Source organism: Ips typographus, linkage group LG16 (assembly GCF_016097725.1).
Source record: "Ips typographus isolate SLU linkage group LG16, UJ_Ityp_2.0, whole genome shotgun sequence".
NCBI classification, from domain to species: Eukaryota; Metazoa; Arthropoda; class Insecta; order Coleoptera; family Curculionidae; genus Ips; species Ips typographus.
The window spans coordinates 1841831-1864168 of NC_138437.1; the positions used below are offsets into that span (position 1 = coordinate 1841831).

General features: G+C 30.7%; 2 protein-coding genes across 4 annotated transcripts in view; one reads left to right on the plus strand and one right to left on the minus strand.

Moving 5' to 3' along the window:
* nAChRalpha6 (nicotinic acetylcholine receptor alpha6) overlaps positions 1–22338 on the minus strand; it is an 86297-nt gene that overhangs the window by 3155 nt on the left and 60804 nt on the right. Inside the window, exons 7-10 of one of the 3 annotated variants that reach the window (XM_081994131.1) lie at positions 21319–21513; positions 13210–13296; positions 12662–12748; positions 1942–2051 (exon numbers count right to left, since the gene is read on the minus strand). In XM_081994131.1, coding sequence (XP_081850257.1) covers positions 1942–2051; positions 12662–12748; positions 13210–13296; positions 21319–21513 — 479 coding nt within the window. The remainder of the gene's footprint in view (positions 1–1941; positions 2052–12661; positions 12749–13209; positions 13297–21318; positions 21514–22338) is intronic. The other 2 variants (XM_081994129.1, XM_081994130.1) reach the window with 2 other exon arrangements.
* Positions 16881–22338, plus strand: part of LOC145738941 (cuticle protein 18.6-like) — a 99317-nt gene continuing 93859 nt past the window's right edge. The window contains exon 1 of the mRNA XM_081994132.1: positions 16881–17111. Within this exon, the coding sequence (XP_081850258.1) occupies positions 17055–17111 (57 nt within the window). The 5' untranslated portion in view covers positions 16881–17054. The remainder of the gene's footprint in view (positions 17112–22338) is intronic.

Genomic DNA, 22338 nt, shown 5'->3' on the forward strand with positions numbered 1-22338 from the left:
GTTTAAAGAAAACTTGATAGCAGTTTACGAAAAAGCAAGATAGAAATATGAAAGTTGCTTTCTTCTAACTTAATACCAGTTTTACCAATTTCTAAAAGTAGACATTTTAACAAACCTGATTTAAACTAAAGAACATTCAAAATGCAATAAAAAACACAAGGTTTAACTAAAAAATATAAATTTAACTTTAAATTTTTTCTGAGACGCCTTGTATACTAATTTTGGGCTCCCAATAGAGTTTTTTTCTATACAAAAGGTGTCCCAACTCTATTTACTCTCAAAATATCTCCTCCCTTGTACATTCAGAGAAAAAGTTTATGGTTTGGAAAGGGGCTGGCGTTCAATGAGAAATTACTTAAGTATATACAGGGAGCAAAACCCGGACTTTTTGACCGAACTTTTTTTTCATTCGAACACTCAGTATTTTATTAGAGAATTATAGACGTCTCATTAAATACCCAATCAATAATGTAGAACACTTCTTTCTAATTTCATTACTTTTCGAGAAAATAACCAAAACATTATTATTGCATATTCAATATTACTGGTATTTTTTATTATTTTGTGTGCATTATCAACAACCATAGAAACGTAATTATTACCACTGTCATTCTTTTCGTTAACATTGTTGTTAAATAGTTTAGTATTTAATTTTTTGATTGTGTACTTAATGAAGTATCTAAATCTCCAATAAAATACAGAGTTTTCCATTTAAAAAAATTAGGTTCACGTCAAAAAGTACGTTTTTGCTCCACCCTGGTATGTATATACATATAAGTAAATTGTTCTTGAAAGTGCCTTTCCAAAACCATAAACTTTTTATCTCTGAAATGGATAGGAGCGGAGTATTTATAGTGCCTAAAATTGTGACACCCCCATGTATATTTTACACAAAAAATGAAAAACGTACGTTATATTTAAAAAAAAAGTGGAAAACATAACTTTGTTAAAGTGGAAATTAATTGTGGGTTAATTTGTTCCAACTATTATTAAGTAGGTCTTTATTTGACATTTATGTTATATACAGAGGGCGGTCAAAAAAGAATTTATAGAGGTATTAAGCGTAAAATGGTTCAAACCAAATTTTGAACTGTTAAAATAGAAACTGATAAAGTCAAACTGATCTTCACTTCAAACTGCCTTAATTATTAAGTAGCTTAATAATATAAATTATACGCAGTGGTCAAGGAAAGTTTTCAATTCAAAACAGGTATCAATGTTGTATGTTTAGTTATTATTCTGTAACTGTCAAAACTACGAAATTCGGGACTTTTGAAGTAGAAAATGTTGAATTAAGGTTTCAGTTTAGTTTTTTTAATTTATTTAACTTTGTTACTGTATCGATCTTTCTACGGGGTGGTCAAAAAAGATCTTAAGGGCTATAAACTGATATAAATTTACTTGTAACTGTCAAAATACCTTAAAAATATACGAAAGTCTTAGTTTACCAAGGCAAATTACCAAAAACGTATGTATCCTTTTTAAAATGTTAATTCATTGATAAAGTAACAGTTGCCAACTCTTACTTCCCTGAAACTGAACAAATTATTATTAGAATATTTATTTCATACAATTTTTGACAAATTCTACTTTTGATTTGTCTTTACTAAAAAAAGTTTGGTCAATTTAGAAATTAGAAATTTTTCAAGTGTTTATGTTTATGAAAGTAAGTACTCTTATTCACAACCTTTAATAAATTTAGAGAAAACCTGGACGTAAGAAAGGAATTTCTGATCATCTTACATATTCTGACGCTCTGTATTTTTAAGGTTTTTATTTTCTTTCTATATACAGCTTTTGTAATATAGTTACAGATTTTTTACTTCACCCCTGAATCAAGAACATTACTAAAGTGTAATCAAAATAAGTTTAGTAACGACAATAATAAAATTACTAAAAACTTCAACGCAGATGTGACAATATTATAGTAAATCAGCTTACCCATTGAGGCATCTCATGGATATCAGCTGTCCTGTGATGGTAATTTAGTACCACGACTGTCAGCACGACTGAAGAAGCCACCATAAACATGATACAATTGAAGTAAGTACCTGTAAAATTGAACATTTTTAAGCCAAAACGCCAAAGCTATCATATTGTGAGCAAAATAACCAGCACGCATCATACATTTTCCCAAACACAAATGTGAATCTACACTACGTTGTTGGTGAGAACTAAATAAATTTTAACCTGTACAGAACTATAAGGTTTTGTGTTGTTTTAGTTGTAGCCACTAGTAAATAACAGCACTTTTGGTATTTAACGGTGCTAAGTCTATTATTAGCTATACAAGTTTATAATTTGCATTTAGAGCAACTAATGTGCAATAGACATATTTACAAGAGGATTTTGTGGAAAACACTTCTCTACTATAACGACGATTTAGGACAAGAGAATTCCTGAAGAAGCTGTACAACTTGGTTTAGACCGACATTTTTCTAATAATTGCTGTCTTTGAGTTGTGGATTTTGAACATACACTTATCAGCAAACACCAAACTATGCAAGCATCATCAACAGTTGAAAACTGTAATTATTCTGATAACAAAACCAGTTTTGGAGTTACAACGCAATATTTTTTTGTAAAATGAGCACAAACTTCCATCCAGTTGTAAGTTTTCTTAATTCTTCTTGCGCCGGCTTTTCGAAGACTGGAACCAATTTAAGAAAATTAACTTTTGCTGGCTATATTTGGTCATATTCGCGATTTCTGGTCCGTCGTCGTTATTTACCGTAGTAAACTCTCTGTTCTGTGACCTATTCACTGTTTGTTATTTTTAATTTATTCACTTAAAGTCTTAAAGAATCTTATTACATTCAAAAAAACGTCGTTGGTATAGTAGGAAAGTATTTGATCCAGTGACATTACCAAACTAAACCATTCGTTTCATAAGTTTTGGCAAATAATTAGAGAGGAGTAAGATTGAGACTGGGGTAACAATGAGTTAGTTATTCATTGGAAAGTTGGTGAAAAGTGCAACCTTTTTGTAGATCTGCTATGTTGTTAAGATTGTGAATATACTCCTTAGATTAACGTGTTTAAGACTGGATAGATCTTGCAGAACATTTAATTTGTCCAGATATTTTTGTTCAGCACATTAAAAGTGTAGTGTTGTTTTTACCAGCTGTGTAAAAACCATATAAAATAGCAAATATCAGGTGTGACAATGGCTTACATACTACACGTTTTTTTGTATTTGACATTTTGTTCTAATATCAACCCTGTAAATGTCGAATATCTTGGATTTCAAGATACAATCCGGATACTTGACTTTTTCTTCAGTTAACAGACTTCCCTGTACAAAAACCTTCTTCTCACCCTGTACCAAAACATAAAAAAACAATTTCTTGCATACATCAAGTTGAAATCAGCCACAGAATTGACAAACATATTGCGTAAAGTTGATAGCAGTGAAAAAACATTAATTAAAAAATATTCTGAAAAATTTCAATTTAATCTGGCAACAAAACAACATACTTCAACATTGATTAGATAATTTAAATAACCAGGTTATCCATTTTATCCAGATTGAATGCAAAGATTCGGACCACCAAACAGTCCAGACCGTAAAATCATGCATTGATTTTCTAGGGATACCTTAATGGGAAAATTGAATTAACTGTAGTGTAGTGAGGGTCGAAGTTCGAAGATATTAAAAGGGAAATTGAAACGTTGGATAGGGAAAGTCGTGGACTTTTTTCGCAGTTAAAGTATATTTGTGTCTTTTGTCACATCTACATGAAATGAGGGCATCATATCTGATGTTTTACAACGTTAAGACAACGTTTTTATCATTTATACTATCAAAAATAGTTGTTTTGTTGAACGTTTGGATTTATTTGTAGGACTGAGTTGTAACATAGACAGGATTACCAGTTTTAAGTTTTTAAAACATAGTTTAGATTTTGCCAAAATTGCAATATACCATATAGGTATGGAAATTTAAAAATTATCCATAAGCAATAAATAAATGGTAAGAATAAGAGAAAACTATTATAATTGGAAATAAATTCTCTGACATTTGCTAAAGCTGCTGTAAACGGTAACCTCAATCAGATTTTCTCATAACGTCATGTGACCAACTTTTCACTTTGTTGTCGCCAACGTTTCATGTAGATTTGGCAAGGTTGCATTCAGAAAAATGTTCTGAAAGTTGCCATACAGGGTGTTACTGAACAGAGATGTAAAAGTGGTAATTTTCGAGTCGGAAAATTTCCATTTTAATTTATGCAAGGGTATAGTAATCTGATTTAATTGAACAGATGTTCTATATGCTCCCTTCTGGGCTGTCACAGTAAAACCGCTCAAAATCAAACTTTAAAACAAACAACTCAGATTTAACAGTAAATAACTTAGTTATTCGACGTTTTAGGTAAAAACGCTATACAGGGTGGTCAAATAAGAATTTCAAGGGCTACAAATTGGTATATTAAACCACCCGATAATTGTCAAAATAACCGAGTTATTGACAATAAATGGAGTAGTTTACAGGGGGAAAAATTTCCAGCAATTTAAGTTTCTGGAAATTTTACATCCCTGTTACTGAATACCCATTACAATATAAAGTGATGAATGATGAAATGTATTACTGAGCCTAAAATGTTATATAAACATATATGTCATTGGAGTTTTAATTGGGGTAATACTGGGTGTCAAAGTTAAGTGTTTAAATTTTTAACAAATTCAAATTATAATAAAGAAGTTATAAGTAACTGGATATTTACCATGGGCAGTTAGTTTCTACTGCGTTTTATTGTTCAAACAAAATTATGAAGAAGGTCCAAAAAACGTAAAAAAAAAACGTTTTTCAAGTTTTTTGGCTCTTGATACGATGTGTGACTGTAAAAAGTGCTTTAAGATATAATGTATACAAAAAACAAATTAAATTGCAAATTATCCACGTTTTTACTCAATGGACAAAGGACCAAACATAAGTATTTAGAGGTTAAAATAGGAGCTCTAAGAGCTGCAAAAAGATATATTGAGTCATCATGAATCTGCGAAAATAACAGACTTCTGGTTAAAGTAAAAACTGACAATTGAGTTCAATTTGCTTTTATTGTTAATAACCTGCTTATTTGACAATTTCAGTATCAGTATTATGCAGAGGGGACGAACGAAAGTTTTAAGAGTTATAAAGAGACAATTTCAAACATCAACTTAGTTCAATTTGTCTTTATTTTTAAATTACTTGGTTCCTTTGAGATGTCATTATTGACATTTTAGCTAAAAAGTGTCATTAAAACACTACAATTTGACACATAGTATTTTGAAATTATTCAAGTTAACCAGTTTACATTTATTAGTGTTAGTACAACGTGAAATGTAAGTGTAATGAGTATCTGTGTATGTATCTGTCCTGTATATGTATCATAAAATTGGTTGATTCGCAAAAATCAACCAAATTACAACTTATCAAACTTGTAAAGAGACAGATTTTACATCTTAGTGCAACTGGCTATTTTTTCTAGAATATACCAGTTATTGGACAATTTTTGTGATAGGCCATTTTAAAGAGTACACTCCACACTCAAACAGATAATTTGATACAATTTGGTACGACTAGTGATTTTTTAAAAAATACCCCATTTGTTTGACATTTTTACTAAAACATAATAAGTGATTTTATAGGGGACAATCTGGCAAAAAAGTCGCCAGGAGTAAGATTTTGTTCCCTGTCAAACAAATTAACTGAGTTACAAGCCGTCAAAATTTTGCCTTGACGAAAGATTTATTATAGGATATTCAATTTATTTAAAAAATTTATCGAAGTAGTTTTACAGAATAAGGTAAAAAAGCTGGGCCATACCTTTATTAAAAATAATCGAATTACAAGCTGCTAAATTTGATTACAGGTTTGATATAACAGTGCAATTGCCCTTGTTTTGTAGAATAACTCAGTTATTTGTCAGTTTTTTAAAAGAACAATGTAGGTCATAAAAATCAACTAAGTTACAAGCTGTTAAGAAGAAATTATTTTGGAAAAACTGTGATATTATATTCAATAACACCTTGTATAACTAAATGTATTTTTACCTGTATTTATCATAGTTCCTAAAACACATGGCCCAACCCCAACGCTTCGTGTATAATTTGAAAAATCTTTGGTTTACTGTAGAAATTTGAGTCACCTTGTATACAGGGTATTCCCAAATTAGTGTGCCATATGTTAACGCACACACTATCAGGTGCATGAATGTGTAGACTTATTTTGTTAAAACTTAATTTAAACTTGTCTTGTTTTTCCTTGTAGGACACAGGATTCTAATTTTGAGATACACATACCTACACATTCAAACCTTTTGAATTGATTGCACAAATCAAAAATAACAGCTAAAGAACTGCAGTATTTCGATTTTTTGCTACGTTTCGATTATAGATCCAGTCTTCATCCGATCAAAACTCATTGTTACCCGGTCTCCCTTTTAAATACACAACAATAAATTGAAAATTACAACTCTGTATGCTACCAAGTACTCGATTTATGATTTATTCAGGAATAATCCTAAAATAGCTTACACAAGTAAGTTGAAGCAAAAAAGGTCTTACCTTATTTATTATTTAGTGCGTACACAATCACAATACTCCAAACGAAATGCACTTCTACAAAACGTCTACTTCAACCTTAAGTGTCATTATGATAAAATTAAGCTGCAGGTGTAAAACATTTAGCTCCTTTATACTACTATACGCACTCAGTTTTAAATATTAACTACTTTACTGCAAAAGGAATAAAGTGAAAACCAGTTGAGTGAAGTTGTTCTTAATTTACGAATCAAAACCCTTCACAAGCGTGTAGTGAGACTAATACGAATATATCTACAATGTATGTACATTTTAACTACGTGGCTTCCTGTCAATGTATACAAAACACAAAACTAAAGCAAGTAAAACACATAAAAGTATGTTTATCAACAAAACATGTACTATAAATATATATATGGAGTAAGCCTTTTGATACTTGGAGGTTTTAAAAAAAGTGGCAGCAGAAGTTACATTATTACCAGACGCCTTTTAGCAGAAACAATGAGAAGCAAATGTTATTTTGAAAATGAAATACAAGAGCAATAATAATAATTAGCTGTGTTAGTGTTCGTAAAGCGTATATCAAAATTGGTGAGTTGCAATAATGAGACGAAACATGTAAATACCCAACACTAGAGTGACCTTCAATAGCTAAATATTAGATGAGTTGGAGAATTCTGGTTGAGGTACAAGTCAAAGAGTAAGACGCCCTGCAATTATATGGAATCTTACCGTCAAGTTCAAAATTACCTAGTTAAAATACAGTTTGCCATTCCAAACTTTAATAATCTGAGTCTGTGAAGAATGATTATCAATTCAAGTTCAACCTTTACGCTAGTTTAATTCAATAAGGTTCAAAGGGACTGTGCCAATATACCACCATTTTCAATCAAAGCCCAGCGCATATTGAAATAAAATTGCTTTTAACTGATTACTCAATTAAAGCAATTTTCCGGAATTATTGACAACCAGTTATATAAGGGCGCACATAAACAAAGAGCATAAATTGCATCTAAAAGCATTCTTTTACTGAAATGGAATTGTTTATGCAATATGGTTATTTTTTCTCTCAAACAATAAAAATATAAAAGAGGTTTTATGGTAACCGAAATAGTTTAGCGTGGGATTATACGAGTAAGTTATAAACGAGCAGCGTCATGTATTTTTGGGTTTAAAGGATTTTAATGTTACTAACATATTTTTAAAAAGGGAATTTTCAATTGGATTATATTTACTTTGTTATTTATATTATTTAAAGACGAGTATCTATCAATAAGTTTTACCTGTACACAAATTACATAGATTTGAATAACATAGCAAGTTTTTAGTCGGAATTTATGTTGCTAATAATTACCTCCTCTTGAAAGGAGTTTTTGACATATTCTGAGGAAGTGCTTGCAAACTTGTGCTATACTAACCGAAAAGTTCTTAAGTGATATTTTAGTTTTCTATTATACGGTGGAGTCGGTTAAATAAGGAAAGTTTTAAACTCATACCCGGTTTCCAAATTTCCGTTTAGTTTCTAAATCACATTAAAATCAGTTTTGAAATGAAGATATCATTAAGGATTTTTTACGTAGAGTTCGTATAATAACTTTGATAAATCATATGGACGCCATTTTGTTTTTGTGCATCATCGGAAAGAACTTAAAATTCTCTTTTCAATGTTTGGTACCATTGACATGTTCCTAGAAACGTTGGTTGTTTTACTAAGCTTAAAAAGTTAGGTTAAATTAAACTAAACAATTTTGAGAATTCTCTAAAACGATTTTTGTTAATTGTAGAATTTTGGACTTAATTTTGCAGTTTTATACGTTTCACATTAGTTTTGGATAGTAAAAAAAATTAATAGAATTATGTACGCAATTCTGGAAAAGCGAGACAGGTAATTAAAAAAATTATAAATACAATTAAGTAAACATAACAAATAACAGCGTATTACAGTAAACTTATTGCCAAAACTGGGTAGAATTTTGAGAGTTTTTTCTTAACTATATTTTTTAATGAAATTATTTTAGTTTAATAAAAACTTGTTTTTTCTAACTTTCACAATTAGAAAACTTTTCAGGACTTACTTTAGGAAAACTCAATTTTTACACTTTAAAACGTGCTAAAGTTATAAATCAATAATCGTTAAAAAGGAAATTTTAAGGTCTTTCCGATAAAGCAAAATGACGTAAGATTTACTAAAGCTATTAGACATAATTGGAAAACCAATGACAATTTTTTTCTAAAAACGTTTTTGAATTCTACATAAAAAATGCCTTAATATTGTCTTCCTTTCAAAACTGGTGAGGTTTCGCAACAACAAGGGTAGTCTTTAAAATGCAATGTTGCATATTTTCTTCTTTTTAGAAAACCAAAAGAGATAATTTAATTCGAAACTTGGTATTAATTTGCCGTAAAATTTTCTAAAACTTTTCCCATTTAACTAACCCTGGATTTATAAAGATAAACAAGACTTCCATATACCAACTGGCCCACCCTGTACAGGGTAGACAAATTTCGATGTCTCTGTAGAACATATCGAAAACTATAAAAGATAGGAGAAAACTAATAGTTTTATAGTTTCTTTTTTGAGATAAGCATCGTGCAGTATTGAATTTTTTAAACTAGTTTTTAAGTTATTCACCAAAAAACCGATTTTAGCCAAATTTAAAAAAAATTACTTTTCTTTAAAAAATGTTGTTATTTTTAAATGTAGCTAAATATAAATTTTACATTTTTAGAACACATTTTTCCGTAGATTCCAGAGGCGTAAACAAAATTTTTATAAACTCATTGTTTTTTTCAGTTATTACATAAAGATATATTTTTACTTACATCATTAAAATCATTCTTTTTCTCTTAAAAATGAGCTGTAACAAATTTCTTAATTTTAGTGAAACAACTTTTTCTCTTAAGCGGCTACAATTTTATTTAATTTTTAGTTTCAATGTAAGGTCACTTCAAAATAATAAATTTAAATGTTTCTGTATGTTTCTTCCCTAGAATTAACTCGTTACATTTGTGATGTATTTAATTTTTTATATTGTGAAGCTAACATTCTCTAAAATTACTAGCGTGCCTCTAAAGCTAGTTTTGTTTATATAAGTTTAGTTTTTTTACATCTAAACAGGTTTTTTTCTTAGCTAAACCGAACTTAATACTGTTAATTTTAAAGAGGAAAGACATCTTTTTTCAATAATGCAAAAAAATATCTTTTGTTTAAAAAAAAATACAAACTTTAAAAAAGCAAACAGAAATAAAGAAATTAAAAGATTTTTTCAAATAGGAAAAATGTGTTTTTTTATGCTTAACTAAACAAGTTTTTTTTATCGATCACCTCAATAACTGTGCCTTCGTAAAATATACAGGGTGGTCCAGTTTTAAGTGTCAATAATCCATCAATCGATAGTCCATCAAAAATAAGTTGACATGCATTATGTCATTTTCCTGAAGAACGCTTCCTAAGGAAGACACAGACCTACAAATTTCAGTTTAAAAAATGTTTTTTTTGCTCAAATTTGGAACAAGTACATGAAATGAATTGCCATTATGTGATGTGAATGACATTTGTGAAAATTATTTAGAGGTGTTGATATAGCGACATAGTTTTTATTTTTTCGCTCTATTTTCTACGCTTACTGGATATTATTCAAAATTGAAAAAAATGTCTACTTGGGTTATTGTATTTAAAATGGTTCAAAAGGATTCAAATCTGGTTATCTGTGAGGTTACTTTTTACTGGCGTTCTATTTTTTAGACTAGAAACTGTGTAAAACTGATCATTCAAGACTTATGAGAGTCCAAATTTGTACTGAATAATCTCAAAATTTGATATTTACTACTAGGAATAGTTTTAAAATTCGTTTTTCATAGTGCATTGTTGAGTGTCTGAAACTGGATTTAAAGCACGAAAACAATCCCGAAATCAAAACAAAGATTGTTGCCCATAACACTAATTTTTTACTACTAAAAATAGTCTAAAAGTTGACTTTTACGACTAGAAATGACTAATTTACTAAGACTAAAGACAGTCCAAAAGTCTATTTCAGGTCTTTAATTAGTGTAGGTACAATTAAATTTTTTGGATTAAAACAAGTCTAGAATTCAATTAAACACCGGAAACAGTGCAAATTAGTGTTCAAAACTGATATCGTAAGGGCCAAAATTTATTACTTTCATCGTAGAGGATTTTGAAATTTAACTTTTACTATTATAAATAGTTTTTAACTGGTTTTTCAGTCTTAAAGCACTAAATACAGTCCGAATTTCATAGTAAGGCCCTAATTTTTTGCACCGAGTAGTGTAGAAGTCAATTTAATAGTGAATAAGCTTGAAAACTTTGTGAAAATCCTGAAGAGCATATAAACTCGATTTTTCAGGCTGACAACAGCCTTAAAGCAGTAAAAACAATCTAGATTTTTAAGAACTGCTCGAATTTTTAACACTGAAGTGTCTAGAAGTCAATTTAATAGTGACAAAGCTTGAAATGACATTTTAAAGCCTATGAAAAATGTCAAAATTGTTTTTTAAGTCTGCTACGACAAAAACTTGGTGAAGATAGCCTTAAAACTCGATTTTCGCAGTTTTAAAGCACTAAAAATAGTACAGAGTTTTAAGAAAATAAAAACCAAAGTAACAAACTTGAAAAGTTAGCCTTCAAGTCAATTTTCATGAATCTAATGTCATCTTGTATTTAAGACTATTTTCAAGACTAAAATAATGAAATTTTTTTCAAATTGTGAAAACTTACTTCAAATACAAATTTTAAGCTTCTGATGTAACTTTTCATTGCATTGGAGTCATTTTTTCGTGTGCAAGTGGATTTTCAAGGTTTAAATGTGCGAATTTGCAGTCAAAAATTCTAGAGGAAGTAGTTTTTCATGTCTACAAGTCAATTTTCAATACTAAAGTTTTTCAACTTCTGAAAACTATGAAAACTGGTTACAAAGAAAATCTTTAAGCCTCTTAAGTCAATTTTCACCAATTTTCAAAGTAAATTTATAGGTTTCTAAGTCAATTTTCAAAACTAAAGTCTTTCAATTTTTCTGGAAATTATGAAAACTGGATACAAAAACATTAAACATTTTTAAGTTTGTTAAGTCAATTTTCACCGTTTTCAAGACAAATTTCAAATCGGGTTGGGTTGGTTTTGGGTCTTTGGACGTAATAACTCAATTATCTCGTAAACGAAGTTTCAGATCAGAGTTTTATAAGAGATACTTATTTTTTCAAAATGAACAAGAAAAGTAAAAAAAACTGTAATTTTTTAAAAATATTCAGTGACGTAGAAAGTACCATCCTTCTGTATCTACGCCACTGGACAGTTTCGACAAACGTCATTAACATCACCTAATGAGTATTAATTTCATAACTACTTGTTCGAAAAATTTGATCAAAATTGCTTTAACGGTCTGACAGTTATGACAAGAAACCGATTTTTTAAACTGAACTTTGAAGGACTGTATTTTCCTTACGAAGTTTGATGGGCTATCGAGTGCTGGATTATTGACATTTAAAAACTGGACCACCCTGTATAGAATTTAGGGAAAAACCTACTATGCATTTCAATATTCATTTTTTTGCATATTTCGAAACTAATAAGATAATGAACTTTACTCTATCGTTGACTCACCCTGTATACTAGTGTATTATTTCCATCTTCGTAAAACTAAACTTCTTCATCCTTCTAATAACACTACAAATGCTTTGTAATGCCTCAACCAGATAACGTTCGTGACTCTAAACACTAATTTTGATGGAAGTGCATTATCACTCTTAATGTTATTGCAAGGTGCTTGAGTAGCTTGTTCTGTGATTCTTTAACACTTGGTGAAATTGAATGACGCTGAGCATAAATGGATACTTACCGAAATCACCTCAAGTAACATTCCTATTCTAAAATTGTAGAAACATTTCGTCGGGTCACTCAGAGTGTAAAATGTCACAGAAACCAGACTATCTATTTTAAGTGTCGTAACTTGAAGCATAAATTGAAACATGCCAGTAAATTTCCGCGAATCCTTAACTAAAGCAGTTTCGAAAATAAAACGACCTCCAAACACAATCACACATATCATTACACACAAACTATCTGAACAGGCAGTATTCAGGAGGTAGCCAAACAGACATGTCATAAAAGGATTGATACCTAACAAGGGAATGGCATCAGATACTTGGGGCAAAGTTTCAGCCACCAGGTTCAGGAACACAGTCAATGATAGAAGGATGGTCACTCCTGTAACATAACAGATATCGTGATTACAGTAGTAGTTACAATTTTAGAGCAATATGGAACACAATAATTTATTTGATTGAATCCCTTTTTCCAAGAGACCAATAAAGGCCTTTTTAACCGAGTTTAAAATTCCCCGAAGGCACAAAATTCGGTAAGTTTAAGAAGTTTCACACTTCGCGGATCTCGGAAATTTCCTTAATTGTTCCTTCAAGCTATATCAATCATTATCGACACCTGTGAGTTCCTTTTAGGAGTTCCAAGTTTGGCAGTGCTAAAGTGTAATTCAGATATCACTCAATCTAACATACTAAGCTGAAGGGCTGTTCAAATAACCACCAATATAAGGGCACATTGTGCCTTTAGGATTTAATAGTTTAAAGGTTACTGGCTCGAACTGTAATTGCGTTTTGAATTTAGCCTCCAAGTATCAAAGGGCGACGACGAAGCAGTTCTATCATTACCTATGAGTGGCACTGCGTCTGACGTAGTCGGTATCTTTTCAGCTACTAGATTGAGAAAGACTGTCAATGAAAGAAGAATGGTGACACCTGAAATTAACACATCTCGTTTTGACTGTCACCGGGCCAAGGAATTTACAGAAGAGGTTTTGGTTTAATCATGTACAGTAACCTTCACAGTAAAAATATTTTTAGTTGGACATTTAATAACACATATCTCACAATCAGTACAAATTATGTTTGGTTAGGCTTGTGTCTTAATATTCATCCAGTAAGTTAATTAGCAAATAAGAATCTTACACAACTTAGGAATGATATAATATAATAATCCTGTTTCAAAATCCTCAAAATTTTTATATTGTTATTAACTTTTTTCATATTATGAATTGTTTTTGCAGCAAGTAATTCTGTTTAGTTTTATGTTATAAAAAATGTAAAAAAGATGTACTATTCTAAACGTATGCGTAAAGTCTCATTTTCAAAATGATATTAGGTAATATCACGAAAATACTTTCCTTAGAGTCGCCTCGATGGTAATGTTATGACAGTACATGACTATCGAGGAGAAGTAGGAGATCGAGTCTTTACACGTGTAAAGGTTATTGTGATAGTAGTACATAGTTATATTCTTGGTCGATATTGATCTAATTCCAGAGATAACAGCTGTTGATGATGCCATTGTTTTCTCTAAAAACTTAAATTAAATCAACTTTCTTAGTTCCAGACTAAAACTAGTGCCCATACGTTTCCCGTCCTTTTCATTAATACCCCGTTCCCTCTACTCATTTACCAGTGACACGCTACTTTCATTCTCAACTTTCCTCCCAATCTCTAACCATTACATCTTATCTCTAGTGCCAGATGACACTAACACACACACGCTAATTTCTGAACCAAAACTTTCATCCAACTTCCGTTTCTACAGCCGTAGTTCTTGAACCCAGGGAGTACAATTGCAGAGAGAAGTGTTGATAGAATGTAACAGAAGTTTCTGTCAATTTATGTTTAATATAACTTTATTTTGATATTATCAGACCATTCTCTTACATCATCATACGACATTACATCACATCATCGTATTCTTCTTACATCATATTCTTTTATAATCGCATTCACTCAAAACTTTCTCCCTGCCTGTCATGTATGACTTATTCAAGGCGTTTGATTGCGTGAACCACAATATTCTATTCCAGAAGATCTCTCCTCTCAGTTAATTAAATACTTCCTCTAATCATGTTCAGCTCCGTTTTTTATTTTCATTAGCGACAGTTTGACTTCTCTCGTTCCATCATGGCTTTCGCGGATGATACGTCTGTATCATTGGGTATTCACAATTTAAACCAACTTCCATAAGTCAGTGAAGTAAAAGTCCATATTCTCTCAGAGGAGCAGAAGATTGTTTAACTACTAATTTATTTTTTGTCTGAACTAATGGGTTTGTATGGTAAAAACACTGAAATAAGCAATCATTACTTCTGTTGAGGATTCTGAGTTTTTAGACTGTTTTTGGAGCTTGAAGTTTTAGCATATCATTTCAAAATTGAATTAAAAATTGGCCTCTGGCTTCTACTCTAGGGTGGTTTTCAAGAATTGGGAAAACATTTCTCTCATTTTTTCATTATAATTATTATAAAAATTAACCTGGGTATTAATGAATTTCTAACTGTATTGGATAGGAACTTTGGCCCTTAAACATAATCTGGTAAAAATTAATTATTTTGACGCCCCACATAAATTCCGTATAAAATTGTTTTAAATGCAATACCCTGTATATCGAATTACAAGATGAAAGAGCAGTAAAATTGTTCTGGTTGAATGTGGGGTAGTCGTATAACTAAAACTAAAGTTTTTACAGGTTTTGCGTAACGTATGAAAATACCTAACTTTTAACCACCCTGTCATATGTCAAAGTAATTTTCTATCCCTGCTTAAACCCTAACAAACCAACACAATTACGAATGCTCTATTTCGTTAGTAAATAAGGCAACTTTAATTAAAACTTCTGACACGGAATAGGAGAATGTTATGCAAACATTAGAAACGTATGGGGGTCCCAAGAATCCAAAAATATACACGGTATTCCATTTAAAATAGCAAAGTTACTATTTTTTTTTCAGAATTGTGAATAATCTCGCATAGTGGCAATGTCGCAGCTGTCAAAACTGAATAGGTCACGTGCGTTTTACTTAAAAATTATTCCAGCTATAGTAATCTAAAATGTTTGTTATACGAACTCAAATATTACAATTACAATGTATTTCCATTTTCAGACTAAAAACTTGTCTTTGAAATAAACAAAACTAAATCAAATTTAAACCTAAAATTCTAAGACTTTTTAACCTCAATTACAATCCAAGCTTTACTTAATTCTTGCTTTAGTTTGAATACCTTATCAAATTTCTGCTAATGGTTTTGACTGAGCTTACCAACCAAAAATAAATAGGAAACTTACCAGCATTTTCTAGCTTTCTGAATCTGGATTCAAAATGAAACCCGAGTTAACGCAATTGTGCAATTAGAGTTGAAATGTCGCCCAGTCTGAACCTGAATCCAATAACGGACTATTTGATAAACTGTCTAATCCAAATTAAGTGCTTTAAAATTCCACATTGGAACAGTTTAGAGCAAAACTGAAGTACAGATTCTGTCAAGCATAGAGAGAGAAATGCACTATTTCGTTTTGCTGTGATTATTTTCCTCATTGTACTAGCAGCCAATAAAATTCAATGAACCTTTCTAGTTCGACCAATGGGAGCCGTTTTACTGATTAAATCCCTAGCTGCTAAAATTGAACAGTGATTAAACACCACCTATCTTTTTCGAATACGTTTTTGAAGAACATTTGATATTAAACGAAACGGGATTTAGACACATATAAAATTTAAGTTATTTTCTTCAATATTAACAATGGTTTCGACTAAATAATTCTTTGGAATCATTTTCCAAGAAAAATTTTCCAAAAAACCACCTATGCACAGTTTACCCGATAAAACCTGAACGTCTCGCGATATAACCTATGAGAATTACATCGAAACTTTACGTAACGTGTTAAGTAACACTGATTTTAAAAAGTAAGAAAAGTGATCCTTTACAAAAGCATGTTATGTTCATCAGATTTAAAAAAATCAAATGTCAATAATGTCTATCATTGGGACCCTCTGTACATAGTGCAGTTCTTTGCCAATTCAGAGTTAAAAGCTTTAAAAACAATATTTAACTCCTACATAGCCATTCTTTATAGATTTATTGACTTGACTTCAATAATAACAAAGTATGCATCATATTCCTTTAAGTTAAGAGAAATATTAATAGTTTCAAAATAATGTGTATCATACATGTTTAAGTTATGTTCGTTTTTCCAATAGGAATTCGATACAAATAGTTTTTTGTCAGTAAATAATTCATTTTTACTGCCTAGATTTTTAAAGTTGGTTTCGACACTATAACAAAAATAGATTTTTGACTACAATTAAAATAATTCCTTTAGTAACTTGCTATTAATACATAACATATACATCAAACTGTATATAAACAATTTTCCTTCGCTTGTCCTTGATATAATTACACCTTATGTAGTTTCCGTGAATCATGTTCTCGGCACGACGTTTAGAGTAAAAAAATTGTTTATGTTTCACCTTATCGCTGGTCGTTGTCCGGATCCTGGTAATCATTCAGTTTTGTCGTGTTCAAGATACGCGTCGAAAATAAAATTGCGTAGTGGATTATTGTTATCGAAATGCCGAAACGCAAAATTATTAGTGTGGAAAAGAAAAGTGAAGTGAAAAAACTCAATACAAGGGAAGATTCAAGGAACAGAAAGAAGAGAAGTCGCCAATGGGAAGGAAGAAATGGAACGATCACAAGGAACAGAAATACTATCGCAAGAAATACTCTGTTTAAATAAGGTAACTAAATACGCGGGTCGCTTAAGTCAATTTTTATTGGCGTGGAAAAATGTTACATAAGGTAGCAGAATTTTGGGCTGGGTTCAGGGAATCCAAAATTAGCATTGAAAGATGTCAGTATAAAGATTACTTCAATTCTATTAATAATCTAATAGAAATTGGGGCTATTTCAAAATGTGTCCCAATAAAAGGTCAATTTCTATCGTCATATTTTTTAAGAAAGAAACGTAATGGAGAAAATAGGTTTATTTTAAATCTTAAAAATTTCAATTTGGAATTCAGAATAAGCTGAGCTCACTGGTTTCAAGTGATTCTTCTTCGTCTCACTCCTCATCCAGTGAAACTTCCAGTAAGTAACAATGTTGAAATAAGAGTGAAATCACGCGATTTGATAACATCAAATCTTAAAAAAATCAAGCACTCAGCTGAAGAAGAAAACTGTTCTTATGACAACTGCAGCATCCGGAAATCAACAGAAGAACCGGCAGTCTTTAAACTTCCAGCGCCCTCAATACGCATATAGAAGCGCCAACATTTTAAATTGGAAGACCATAGAACAGTTCTGAAACTTGTGACTCCCAATACCTATTTAGCTAAAATTGACCTCAAAGATGCTTATTTTCTACTTTCAATACATCAAAATTATAGAAAATACTTAAGATTCAAGTTTAGGAACGTGTTGTATGAGTTTAACTCACTCCCATTTGGACTAAGCATAGCGCCATTTATTTTCACTAAAATAATTAAACAAGTATCCGCAGTTCTTAGAAAACTGAACATTCTGTTAGTAGCTTACCTGGACGACATGTTACTTATTGCTGATACTAAAGATCAATGTAAAAATAACATAAAAACTACTATAGATCGGTTAGAAAAATTAGGATTCATAATAAATGTGAACAGAAGTATATTAGACCCTCAACAGAGCATTACCTTTCTCGGATTTTTTCGTTTAATTCAATTAGCATAAAGATTTCCTTACCGCAAGAAAAGACTTTAGAAGTTCTAAAACGTCAAATTGAGGAATTTAAAAGAAAAACACATTGTACTGTTATAGTATTTGCACAGTTAATAGGGAAGTTAGTAGCATCATGCCCTGCAACAAAATATGGGTTTACTAAAACCCTCAGTTATTTCGAACGACTATAAAAATTACAATAGAAAAATCGAAATTCCCAGCTTACTGAAAATCGAATTATCCTGGTGGGGAAAAAAAAACATTGGAAAAGGACAAGACATAAAGCCACAACAATTTGCATTAGAAATTTTCTCAGACGCGTCGCCGTCTAGCTGGGGTGCTTCTTGTGAGAAAAGAATGTTTCATGGGTTTTGGGATAAAAAGGAGTCTCGAATGCACATCAATTTTTTAAAAATAAAAGCAGCACTTTACGCACTAAAGTCACTGACCAAAAATAAGAATTGATAAACCAAGAATTGATAACCAAACAACTATCTCCTGTATAAATCGAGGAGGGAGTGTGAAATTTAAGCACTTGAATTATGCCACGAAGCTTATTTGGGAATGATGCGAAAACAAAAACCTATCAGTCTTTGCTAGTTACATTACGTCATCAGACAACATAAAAGCCGACAAAGGGCCAAAATCATTGTCAATTGACACAGAGTATCAATTAAACTATTATGCTTTCATAAAAATCATTAAAAATATTGGGAAACCGGAAATAGATTTGTTTGCTTCTAGAATTAGTAATAAATGTAAAAAATATATTTCTTGGTTCTCGGATCCAAATTCTTTTTTAGTAGATGCATTTACAACGACTTGGAAGAAATATTACTTTTACGCATTTCCTCCTTTTTCGTGCGCTGCACGGGCCTTAGAAAAAATTATTCAAGAAAAAGCAGTAGGCATACTGGTAGTTCCGAATTGGCCTGCGCAACCATGGTTCCCAATTTTTAAAAAAACTATTAATTATGGAACCGATACTTTTTGATCCTAGTCCTAATCTACTCATATCTCCCTTCAGAAACATCACATCAGTCATCCTCTGGCCAAGAAGCTTTCCCTAGTGGCAGGGAAATTATCAGGATCGCTTATCAAAAAAGAGGGATTCCAGCAGCAGCGATACCAATTGTAATTAATTCCTTATCACACTCAAGCAATACACCAACTGTTTTAAAAAATTCTGGGATTTTTGCAAACAGAAGCAATTTGGTGATCCATTGACTTACAACCTAACAAATTATTTAGAATTCCTAACACACATTGTAGACACTGGTAAGTCTTATTCTGTCATTAATTCGTACAGATCGGCGTTAAATCTAATACTCTCGCCGAATGAACAAGATCGAAAATGCATCAACAGATTTTTAAAAGGTGTAGGAAATACTATACTTCCACAATCAAAATATCCCTTTGTATGGGATCCAGACTCTGTACTTTCATTCTTAAAAACATGGTATCCATTAAATTCTTTAAATTTGGAGCACCTAACCTATAAACTAGTTTTCCTAATGGCAATTTCGTCTGCAAGCAGGGTACAAACTTTGTCAAAAATAAAAATTAAAGACATATTAAAACACGCATCAACTTCAGCGGCCTCTAGAAAGGGCGTAAACTTTTGGACTCCGTCCTCAAATACGTTTTTTAAATTTTATAATAGACCTTTGATTAAGCCCAGAGAAGAGTTTGCTAAGGTAGTGTTAAACACTGAAAAGTAAAATTTTTTTAAACTTATTTTGAGTTACCTTTTAAAAAAAGTTAAGTTACTATTACTAATTCTGTAGTTAACATTATTGTGTTGAAGGGAGAATTATCCCATACGTTATTGTTAAATAGGCAATTATTTTGTAGCGGCTACCATATTTCTTTGTGTGATTTGTCAATTACCTGTATTATTATACTTTGTTCATTAAATTAATATTAATGTTAAATACATTTTCGCCGCTTGAAATCGCTTTTCTACTCTAAAAATCTACATGTGTAATTATATCTACGGACAAGCTCGGAAAATTAAATCATCCTTACAAGTCAATTAATCTTATAATTTTGTCACACTTACACTTTTTACTTACATTATAACAGGTGTCTTATTAAGCAGTTCATCTTTAGAATTTTGTGCAAAATGAGCATTTGCATTCAAGAAATTAATACTTTTGTTCTTTATTTTTCTAAAATCTTAAAGCTCTTTGTATTGTTTTATATATCTCGTTAAGAGCAAAGATACTCCTTATTAAGTGGCATATTTTATCTCAAATAGCTTGCAAACTGGTACGAAGACACTTCAAAACTATTAGTCAAATTTATCTTTTTTCTATGAAAAAGCTTTTCTTGAAAACTCATTGTATGAAAAAAGTCATAATGAGTATTATTATTTGTGTCATAAATATTTTATTTGTACTTGGTCAATAACACGGTTTATTTTTTAATAACAAATTGGTTTAATGTTTTAAAAAAATTAAATAACTAAAATGTACTTTTCTTTAATATTGTTGATAAAAAAACTTCAAAAATCTAAATATCACAGTTGCAAGAGAGCTACAATTCTGTACCTTAGCAACAAACAACTTAGTTTTTTAAAAAAAAGTACAGTACAATACAATTTATGAGTGATATTTTTCCTTCATGTTAAGTATAAAATTTCTCTAAAACATTTTCAAATTTTTTGTACTTGCAACCTCTTTAGTAGAGAATTACATGGTACACCTCACTATTCTAAGAATTTTATTGTTTCGTTAATTAAGTATATTTTTTTACGATTCTTCGAAGTGAAGGAGTAGAAAACTTAAGTGATAAAAAGTTGCCAGGAGTAAACGTTTAATTTGTAACTTCACTGTACTTAAGCAAGTTTATAACTTATTAAAGTTTTCGGTACGGAAAACTGTGCTTCTCTTATTTTATTTTAAAATTAAGATGTTTTTAATTGATACTTTATTAGTTCATTCCGCGAACTTTCTGCTTAATCGATTAAAAAATAATAAGAAAACCAGCAATTAGCTTTTCATTTAATATCATTGCTTTCAACTTAAAACTACTTAATGCAAAATTCCTAACCAATTTCTGAAAATTGGAAAGTTGAGTAAATCTTGCAATCAAATAAAACTGTTAACTGTAAGAAAACAGTTTTGTCACTGGAATGATAGATAGAACAATTTCAAAACCAAGATGTAAAAATATTGGATGAGTATTAAGACGTAAGCCCAACAAAGAAACGAAAACATACTTTTAAGGAAGGGACTATTTACTTACCTAGTGTAAGTTTTTCACCAGAGTCTGGTGGTAGGGTGAATCCCAGCAAAGCCATCGAAGAGATCAACACGCAAGGAACTATGAGGTTGAAAAAATAATAAAGTGTTCTTCTTCTAATCTGAATAGTGAACGTAACGTCGACGTATGGTTCGGGGCAACAAGCATATATTATTGTGTTCTTCTTTCCAGGCATTCCTGCAAAAAAAAAATGAAGATTAGTAATCTGCAAACGTTTGAAAATTTTAAGACTTAAATGATGTCAAAAGGTAACAGAAATCAGTTGACACTTAAGTTCCTTTAAATATCTTCTCTTAACAGACATTTTAAACGTTTCCAGTATGTTATTTAATGCAATTTAGTGACTCCATCTAGTCAATTCTTCCCAAATTTTTTGGTGCTTTCAGGTGCTTGTTGTTATGCGACCATTTACATTCTCACTGTTTTATCTGTTCTCCTATGATGCCTTCTCTAGGTGATTTAATACCAACCCCAGTCCTTGAAAAGCATTTTCAAATCTTCGTGATTCCAAATTCTTTAAAGACACAAATTAGTATTGAAAAGATAATTTAACAGGAAAAAAAAATCAATTTCTGTATCGAGTTTTTGCTGATTTGAAAAAACATACTAGCACAGAAGTTTAGTTTATTAAACTTAAGTAGATATTAATAAAAAATGTAATGATAATTAAGCCTACGCAAAAAAAGTCCTTAAAAACAAAAAAAGAAAAGCTAAAATATCCGATTTAAAATTTTTGGGAAAATTTAAAAAAAAAATTTAGGAGAAAGCCTAGGACTTTATTACATTATATAATTTTTACATTATCAATTATTTCATTATAGATAATAATTAAAAAAAATTTAAATGTCTGTATGGTTTAAATATGCTTGTCAAAAATTAGTATTGAAATTGTAACTGTCACAAGAATGGTTATGAAAATTAAATTAGAATTGGTTATTAATATGCTAACGTATACTTTCTTAACAGAGAAAAATCTAAGATATAAAGTTTACTGATGATTTG